Below are 10,593 nucleotides of genomic sequence, written 5' to 3'. Positions count from 1 at the left end.
AAAAGGAGTACATCAAGGCTGTATATTGTCACCCTGCTTATTTAACTTCTATGCAGAGTACATCATGAGAAACGCTGGGCTGGAAGAAGCACAAGCTGGAATCAAGATTGCCGGCAGAAATATCAATAACCTGAGATATGCAGATGACACCACCCTTATGGCAGAAAGTAAAGTAAAGTAAAGTGAAATCGCAAAGAGTCAGACATGACTGAATGATTGGCATCGTCAACTCAACGGACATGAGTTTGAGCAAACTTTGGGAAAGAGTGAAGGACAGGGAAGCCTGGCATGCTGTAATCTGTGGGATCAGAGATAGAGACGACTGAGTGACTGAACCACAGCAGCCTTTCCTTTCAAGACTGGGCTTTCCAACCTCTTATGACAGGTGGACTGAATTCTGTCTCCTCTGGTCGCATAGAAAATCATTCACACACCAATGCTGAGCAAATGCACATACACATCACAAGAGTGCACGCGTTTCACACCTCTGTCTCCCCCAGAGCCTCCTTTTTAGGTTAGCAGCAACCACTTTGGGCCAAACCAGGTTACAGCAGTAGAGACAAGGCATAGATAGAACAAAATTTCTCATCGTTGGTCTTTCTGGAGAGCAGCTCTCATCCTGAAGCTGCCTGGAGGCCCCCAGCCTCCAGTCATTTCATCAGCATAAAAAAGAAACTTATCACTTCTAAGACACTAAAAAATTTACGTACTGTCAGGAACAAGATGAAGAATGAGAGATGAAATATGTGTATTTTATCCTAGGGACACATATGCTAATGTCAGACTGTCTGGTTTAGATCAGCAAGACAACAGGAATAGGGTAGAACTTGATTGAGAAGAGAGGCGAGCTTTTGCAATTTGGCTAGAAATTCACCCCCAAGAGAAGTTGTTCTCCAGGACCCAGCTCCAAGTTACCCTTTTTCTGAGAAGTCTTCCAACTGCCCTTTCCCTGAGGTCACCACAGTGGATTCTCTCTCTGGACTCCTCTAGCTCCTGCCTTCCCTCTGACTTGACCCTGAGGGGGTTGGGCATCTGTATTCAGTCTTTCCTCTCCCACAGCTAGCTGCCCCTCGGCCCTCAACAGGGGCTGCAGTCTCTCTAGTTCGCAGAGGAAGCAGAGAGTACAGGTGCCAGACAGTCCTCTGAGGTCCCACCTGGTTTCTCCATACCCAGAAGACTGCCCTTTTGGTCTGGTTTCATGGAGAGACTCTTGGGGAACAGTCTGCTGGAGACTTCAGCAGGGATAAAGCACACCGTATCAGAGAGAGGAGTCCTTAGGTCTGACCCCACCCCTGCCTGTGGATGCCACTGACAGCAACAAGCAGGACACTCTCTTCTGCCCTTCCCTGCTAGCCACTTCTTGGAAGAGACAACCCAGGCAGAGGGGGGCCAGGAGAGAGAGGGTAGGAAGAAATGAGCATCCCTAGTTCTTGCTTAGCCTGTGTGCCCCTGGCAACTTCTAGGACTGCGGTTCTGAGCCCAGGCTGATTCTGGTCCACAGTGCACATTTGGACATATACAGGAATTTTTTAAATTGTCACAGTTCATGCTGAGAAGGGGATGTTATTGGCATCTGGTTAGTAAAGGCCAGTGTTTCTTCTAAACACTGTGCAATGAGAACGACAGCCAAAGAATGATGTGGCCCCAAATTATCATGAATGCTGAAGCTGAAGCTGAGTACTCTGATCTGTATATGTTCTTGCACGTTTGTCTAGATTTCCATTTGCATATCTTTTTCATTTTTTAATTCTCAAAATAATGGGCTTTAATTTATTAGAGACCTTTTAGGTTTACAGACAAACTGATCAGAAAGTATACGGAGTTCCCACTTACTTCCTTTGCCATATAGTTTCTTCTGTCATTTACATGTTGCATTAGTGTGAGACATTTGTTATAATTGAGGGACCTATATAGATACATAATAATTAACCAAACTCCAAGTTTACATTAAGCTTCACTCTCTGTGTTACATTCTATGGATTTTGACAATGTGCAGTGACATGTATCAACTGTTCCCCTTTCATATGATGTAGTTTCATGTGCTATATTTTTAATGTGGAATTATAGAGAGGGCTACCATCTCTGGGGTCGCACAGAGTTGGACACAACTGAAGCAACTTAGCAGCAGCAGCAGCATAGAGAGTTCACTCTGTTTTCTGCTTTATTCACTCAATTTTATTTTTAAAAATCCACTTACAATGTTATGTGTACACCTGGTTGGGGCTCCAGTGTTTGCATCCATCCCATCTTTCTGCCTTCTGCAGGCTTGTCCAAGTCTCCCACTAATAAAGGGAACATCCTCTTACCTGCTCCCCTATAAATAGGTTTGAGAAATTTAAATATACTTATGACCAAATTTGCTGGAGTATGGAGCGAGCGTATTCTGAATTTCCATCATTCTACATTCTCTTTAGCATTGCAGGAGGATTCTTTTCTCCCCATAATCCAAGCATTTTCTAACTGGGGGAATTAAATAATTATACAGTGAAATTCCCCTCTGTGTGTATGTGTGTGTGCCCCCTCCCCTTCCCTGTTTTACTGAGCATCTTCACATTTGGCACATCTTTACAAACTCCTGTAATTTCTCTGCTCATATCTGTACCAAGGTTTCTAATTCATGTTCATTCTTTTAGATGGTATTTCTTTGTCAGTTTTACACAATGCAATTATTTTCCCCAATATTCCATCTGCCTAATAACTTTGTCCAGGATTTCCTTTGTGAATAAAAATCCTTAATGTTGATGTTTGCATTTTGGACTCAGAGGGAGAGGGAGAGGGTGGGATGATTTGGGAGAATGGGAATTCTAACAGGTATACTATCATGTAAGAATTGAATCGCCAGTCCATGTCTGACGTAGGGTGCAGCATGCTTGGGGCTGGTGCATGGGGATGACCCAGAGAGATGTTGTGGGGAGGGAGGTGGGAGGGGGGTTCATGTTTGGGAACGCATGTAAGAATTAAAGATTTTAAAATTAAAAAAAAAATAAAAAATTTAAAAAAAAAATAAAAAATAAAATAAAATATCCTTAGCATTTGTGTCTTTGAATACCAACAAACTAATTCTCTTGCCCTTTCTTCCATTAACTTTGGTTGAGATTACATATTTATGTTTTGATATTACATATTTATGTCTTGAATCTGTCTGAATGCCACTTTTGCATTTGTTCTTGGGCAGAAATTCAGATTTACTTTGCTTCATGAAATGAACAGCTTTTCCATCAAAAAGAAGTTAACAATCTTATCTTTTCCCTTTGAATTATGCTTCCACCTTTATCATATTAGGGTTTGAATAATGAAGGGATATTTTCTGAGATATGAAATTGATTTAATCAGTGCTTCCCTGGTGGCTCAGTGGTAAAGAATCTCCCTGCCAATGCAGGAGATGCAGGAGGTGTGAGTTCAATCTCTGGGTTGGGAAGATCCCTTGGAGAAGGAAAATGGCAACGCACTCCTGTATTCTTGCCTGGGAAATCCCACAGACAGAGGAGAATGGCGGGCTACAGTCCATGGGGTTGCAAAAGAGTCAGACATGACTTAGTGACTAAACAACAAAAACATGTCTAATCCAGGTTCACACTTTTAAAAAGTGGCTATGACTATAATGTTCTCACTACCCGGGAAGGTATGTCTCTCTTGTTTACTTAATTTTTAACATTTTACATCTTGATTTTTTAAAATTTTTTTTCTGGATAGATGATAAGGTCACTTCCCTTCCTATCTTTATGTATCTTCTTTCTTTGTAGATGCTCATGGCTTTCAGTTCCATGTTAAAGAACAGCAGAGACTGTGAGTAACCTTGGCTTAGTCCTATTCCTATAGAATGGTGCATGTAAAGGTCCACACTTAGTATATAGTATTAGCTAGGTTTCTAGTATGTATTCTTTAGCCAAGAAAGTCCCCTTCAAGTTCACGTTGTAAAAAGGTTTTTTAAAGAATCACAAATAAACATACATATATCAAATCATTATGTTGTACATGTAAAACTAATACAAGGTTATATGTCAATTATATAAAAAATTTAAAAATCATAAATAGTAGTTTAACTTTAGAAAATATGTTCCTTCCTGGATCAAAAGAATTCTATCATTTTTCTTTTTCACTTTGTTTATGTGATGAATTAATGATGCTGTACCTTCCCATCATTCATATGATAAATCCACATCACCTGATCATAACACACTAATGTTAATACATCATTTTATTTGTTTAAGTAATATCTTTTAATGGATTATAAAATTTGCAAGGATAGGTAAAGTGGACCTGTAATTGTCATTTCTTATAACATTCTTACCTGGCTTTAGAATCAGATTGCATTAACCTGATGAAATGAGCTCAGCGGATTTCTTTTTTTTTTAAGCATATGTGTAAGATATTCATCAAGTGTTCCTCAAAGGTTTAAGAGCGCTCGCTTGTAAACTGGGACTAATGATTATAGGAAGAGAAAGGCTTTATCCATTTCAGTTTCTTTAAAACTTTTTTGAATATCTAGGGTCTCTATTATGTTCTTGTAGTAGTTCTGTAATTTTACATGTTTCTGAAAATGCATTCATTTCATTTTTTGTTTCAATTCCTTAACTTATATTTTATTACTACCATTTCTATTCACTTAAAGGTGAAAGTGAAGTCGCTCAGTCGTGTGCGACTCTTTGCGATCCTGTGGACTGTAGCCCACCAGGCTCCTCCATCCATGGGATTCTCCAGGCAAGAATACTGGAGTGGGTTGCCATTTCCTTCTCCAGGTGATCTTCCTGACCCAGGGATCAAACCCAGGTCTCCTGCATTGTAGGCAGATGCTTTAACCTCTGAGCTACCAGGGAAGCCCAAGCATCCCTTATTTTTGTAGTTAGTTCCAATTTAATTTTAGGGTTTTTTTATTGGCATTTTCTTCTTGTTTCTATCTTATTAATCTGTTCCAATCACCTGACTTTCATTGTATTAAGTGTTATTTTCTGGACAAAGTAGCTTGATAAATATATTTAAAGATGTGTACTCCCCTCATAGTAATGTTTTAGGTTATAACTTTGACATTTGATATTTACATTATTTAATTATAAATATTTCTTCATTTATTATATTATTTAATACTGAAACAAATGATTATTTAATAATATGTTTATTTCCCACTTATGGAATTTGGAAAGCTACTGGTTCTCTACTGATTTCCATTTTTAGCACATTTTAATCTATTTATTATTTATACTTCCAAGTGAATGAAGGATTTCTTTATGTCCTAAAACAGGGTAAGATTTGGTTAAGGCCCTCTGTGTACTTAAAAAAAATGTTTAATTTTGTTTGGTGAAGAACCTAAGTATGTCTAGGAGCTAATGTTTGAATATTATTAAGGAATTGCAATGAATAATTCCCAAATTGCATTTCTAAACTCTGTTTGAACTTCCAACTTCATTTTTTTAATCTATCTATCTAGTACTGATTTAACTATTTCTATTTTTAACTATTTCATTGAAGTTATGTTGAATATTTCTTCCTAATATTCAAGTGTATATTGTTGTATGTGTTAATCATATATATGCAGGTTGCTACAATTTTCTTTCATAAAATATTCCTCTTACATAATATATTTCTTACATAAAACATTCCTCTTAGGCCCATCCTGTGTGCATATGTGTAATTTTTATATTTCAATATGATTTTAAACTGGTTATATTTTCCTTCACAGCCTTTTTATAACAAAAATCACATTCAAATGAATAACTAAATTAAGAATAATCCCTATTATTTGTATTTTATCATTCATTCACACCAGAAGAGACTCTAGCTCCTTAAAAATACTTTCCAGCTACTTCTCTAAATCAATACCCAGTATTGTATATTATTATTATGGCCTTTGCATGTCTATTTATTTTTTCTTGATTCTGGCTTATTGATGAGAACAGACCAACTGTTCTGTGTAGGGTTTCACCTTCTAGATTTTCTGATTGATCCCTCATGGTGTCATTTAGCTTATTCCTTCATCCTTTGCACATGATCACCTTTTTTGATGCTCAGTGGGCATGTTTTGAATCTGGTTCTGGTATCCTTTAACATTAACACATTTTCAGTGGAAGTTCCATTTTACAGTTGAAGAGATCTCTTAAGCTTCCTTCTATGACCAGATCACCTCTCCAGGGAACTTGTTGTGTTTTTTTTTTTTTTTTTTACTGGCATATGGTAACAGATTTTATGGCCATTATTACAATTAACTTCATTGTTCTTGCTTTCAAGATTGCTGCCTCACATTTCCTTTGGTGCACATTTTCCTGGCATACATTTGTCCATTTTTTCATTTTCAAATTTTCCATTTGGTTCTTTAGAAGAGCTAGTACAAAATGTGAGATAGGATGCCAGAAGTGAGTACCAATAAAATAGTATGAAAATAAAGATGAATAGGTTACTCAATAAAAGGACAAAGATTATCAGAGAGAAAAGATTTTTCAGAACACTAATAACCAAATATATGTTTTCTAGAACAGGAGCACTATTCAAGAGAATATGACCCAGATCATCCATGTCTGTTTTAATGATTACAAATCTAGATTCTTTTATTTCTTTCCATCACTGTTAATAAAAATAACCCAGTAGCCAAACAATATCTTAAGCACTTAAGGAGCTGATGTTAGTTTATCAATATCACATTAATAAATGGTTAAGTATTATGGGCTCCCAGGTGGCTCAGTGGTAAACAATCTGCGTGCCAATGCAGGAGACATGGGTTCCATCCCTGGGCCAGAAAGATCCTCTGGAGGAGAGAATGGCAACCTGCTCCAGTATTCTTCCTGGGAAATCCCATGGACAGAGGAGTCTGGCAGGCTACAGTCGATGGGGTCACAAAGAGTCGGACATGACTGAGCGACTGACCATGAGCATGAGCACAAAGTACTATTATGATTTACTACATCTCACTGATGAAGATTGTGAGACTAGTATAGATGTCTTCGATTGCCATTTAACCTATGTTAGAGCCTCTGTTTTAACCACTGGGCCTTCATCTTGCTTCTGATCTCCCCAGATGCAGCATCCTCGTCTGCTCAGAATTACAGCACAGTGTCTGAATTCATCCTCATCGGCTTCTCCAACTTCCCTCAGCAGCTCCTGCCCACCTTCTTCCTGCTGTACCTGCTGATGTACCTGTTCACGCTGCTGGGCAACCTGCTCATCATGGGCACCATCTGGAGGGAGCACAGCCTCCACACTCCCATGTACCTCTTCCTTTGTGCCCTCTCCATCTCCGAGATCCTGTTCACTGTTGCGGTCACCCCTCGCATGCTGGCGGACATGCTCTCCACCCACCGCTCCATCACCTTTGTGGCCTGTGCCAGCCAGATGTTTTTTTCCTTCACGTTTGGCTTCACCCACTCCTTCCTGCTCATGATCATGGGCTACGACCGCTATGTGGCCATCTGCCACCCCCTGCGCTACAATGTGCTCATGAGCACCCGTGACTGTGCCCGTCTTGTGTCCTGGTGCTGGGCTGGTGGCTCAGTCATGGGGATGATGTTGACATTGATAGTTTTTCACCTCACCTTCTGTGGGTCTAAGGAGATACACCATTTTGTCTGCCATGTGCTTTCCCTCTTGAAGCTGGCCTGTGGGAAGGAGACAGCCTCTGTCACCATGGGTGTGATCCTAGTCTGTGTCACGGCCCTGATGGGGTGCTTGTTCTTCATCGTCCTCTCCTATGTCTTCATCGTGGCTGCCATCCTGAGGATCCCCTCCACTGAGGGCCGGCACAAGACCTTCTCCACCTGTGTCTCCCACCTCACCATAGTGGTCGTGCACTACGGTTTTGCCTCCATCATCTACCTCAAGCCCAAGGGCCCTCATTCTATGGACAGTAACACTCTGCTGGCCACCACCTACACAGTCTTCACCCCCTTTCTTAGCCCCATCATTTTTAGCCTCAGGAATAAGGAGCTGAAGAATGCCATACAGAGAAGCTTCCACAGAACTTTCCATCCCCTAAACTCCTGATGGCCAGTTTGGTGGTATGGAAGGTGACAGATGGTTTGGGTTTAATAATTTCTATCTCTATAGAACTCTGCAGTGATTCAGGTCTGTGAAACACTCAAACTCCATAGGAGTTGGATGCACACTAGCTATTAGTTTTTCTCCAATTTTCCCCCTCCTGCCATAAACTCTATCATCACAACCTCTTTTTTCAAACTGGAGTATAATGGCTTTACAATGTTGTGTTAGTTTCTGCTTTATAACAAAACAAATCAACTGTATGCATAGATATATCCCTTCCTTTTGAACCTCTGTCCCACCCACTCCACATCCTACCCCTCTGGGTTATCATGGAGCACCCAGATGAGCTCCCTATGCTATAAGAGCAGGTTCCCAGTACTCAACTATTATACACATGATAGTGTATATATGTCAATCCTAATCTCCCATTTCATCCCAATCCCCCTTCCCCACAACTATGCCCACATGTCAGTTCTCTATGTCTGTGTCTCTATTTCTGCCCTGAAAATAGGTTCATCTGTACCATTTTTTAGATTCCTCATTTATGTGTTAATATATGATCTTTGTTTTTCTGTTTCTTACTTACTCCAGTCTGTGCCTGAAAAGGAATGAATATATGTACATGTATAACTGAATCAATATGATATACACTTGAAATTAATGCAGCACTGTAAATCAACTATATACAAATTAAAAAAAAATCTTGTTAAAAATAAAAGACAGACTCTAGGTTCATCCTCAGTTCAACTGACTTACTTTTGTTCCTTTTTATGGCTGAGTAATATTCCATTGTAGATATGCACCACATCTATCCATTCATCTGTTAATGGATATCTAGGTTGCTTCCATGTCCTGGCTACTATAGATAGTGTTGCAGTGTATATTGGGGTGCATATATCTTTGTGCCCAGTGAGATGAACTTATCCCATTATTTTTGCCTAAGAATGTATTATTTATCTATAGGCAGGTGGAGAGCACCACATGGATGTGTCAGGACCCTGATGCAGCTGACTCTTCTTTAATGGATTAGTAAAAGAAGATTTTATTTCCCCATCCTCCCAAATTAAAAAAAAAAAAAGCTAGAATAACCTGAAGATAATAAGAAATGCTACCAGGACTGTGCCTTTTTCATATATGAAGCACTGTGTCTAGTGTTTTGTTACTTTTGTCTTTTTTTAAAATTTTTATTGGTGTATAGTTGATTTACAGTGTTGCATTAGTTTCAAGTGAGCAGCATATTGATTCATGTTATAACATATACATATATTCATTCCTTTTCAAATTCTTTTCATTATAGGTTATTACAGAATATTGAGTAGAGAGAATTCCCTGTGCTATACAATAGGTCCTTGTAAGTTATCTATTTTACATATAGTATTGTCTATATGTTACTCCTAAATTCATAGCTTATCCCTCCCCATCATGTTTCTCCTTCAGTAACTGTAGCTTCTTTTCAAAGGCTCAGAGTCTGTTTCTTTTTTCTAAATAAGTTCATTTATATCACTTTTATTTACTTTTTTTCAGGAAACAACAATAAAACAATATTTTATTTAACTTTAAAAAAATTTTTATTTTTACTTTATTTTGCTTTATAATACTGTATTGGTTTTGCCACATATTGACATGAATCAGCCACGGGTGTACATGAGTTCCCAATCCTGAACCCCCCTCCCACCTCCCACCCCATATCATCTCTCTGGATCACCCCCCGTGCACCAGCCCCAAGCATCCTGTATCCTGTATCGAATATAGACTGGCAATTCGTTTCTTACATGATAGTATACATGTTTCAATGCCATTCTCCCAAATCATCCCACCCTCTCCCTCTCCCACAGAGTCCGAAAGTCCATTCTAAATATCTGTGTCTCTTTTGCTGTCTCACATACAGGGTTATCACTACCATCTTTCTAAATTCCATATATATGTGTTAGTATGCAGTATTGGTGTTTTTCTTTCTGGCTTACTTCACTCTGTATAATAGGCTCCAGTTTCATCCACCTCATTAGAACTGATTCAAATGTATTCTTTTTAATAGCTGAGGAATACTCCATTGTGTATATGTACCACAGCTTTCTTATCCATTCATCTGCTGATGGACATCTAGGTTGCTCTCATGTTCTGGCTATTATAAACAGTGCTGCAATGAACATTGAGGTACACGTGTCTCTTTCAATTCTGGTTTCTTCGGTGTGTATGCCCAGCAGTGGGATTGCTGGGTCATTAGGCAGTTCTATTTGCAATTTTTTAAGGAATCTCCACGCTGTTCTCCATAGTGGCTGTACTAGTTTGCATTCCCACCAACAGTGTAAGAGGGTTCCCTTTTCTCCACACCCTCTCCAGCATTTATTGCTTGTAGACTTTTGGATCACTGTCATTCTGACTGGTGTGAAATGGTACCTCATTGTGGTTTTGATTTGCATTTCTCTGATAATAAGTGATGTTGAGCATCTTTTCATGTGTTTGTTAGCCATCTGTATGTCTTCTTTGGAGAAATGTCTATTTAGTTCTTTGACCCATTTTTTGATTGGGTCGTTTATTTTTCTGGAATTGAGTTGCATAAGTTGCTTGTATATTTTTGAGATTAGTTGTTTGTTAGTTGCTTCATTTGCTATTATTTTCTCTAATTCC

General features: G+C 39.0%; 1 protein-coding gene across 1 annotated transcript; it reads left to right on the top strand.

The window, feature by feature from the left end:
• LOC102181291 (olfactory receptor 10H3-like) lies at positions 213-7,968 on the top strand. Its single transcript, XM_005682150.2, has 2 exons — positions 213-224; positions 7,030-7,968. The coding sequence occupies exons 1-2, from the start codon at positions 213-215 to the stop codon at positions 7,966-7,968; spliced, it is 951 nt and encodes a 316-aa protein (XP_005682207.2).

Source organism: Capra hircus, chromosome 7 (genome assembly GCF_001704415.2).
Source record: "Capra hircus breed San Clemente chromosome 7, ASM170441v1, whole genome shotgun sequence".
NCBI classification, from domain to species: Eukaryota; Metazoa; Chordata; class Mammalia; order Artiodactyla; family Bovidae; genus Capra; species Capra hircus.
This window is presented reverse-complemented; position numbering and strand designations above follow the sequence as displayed.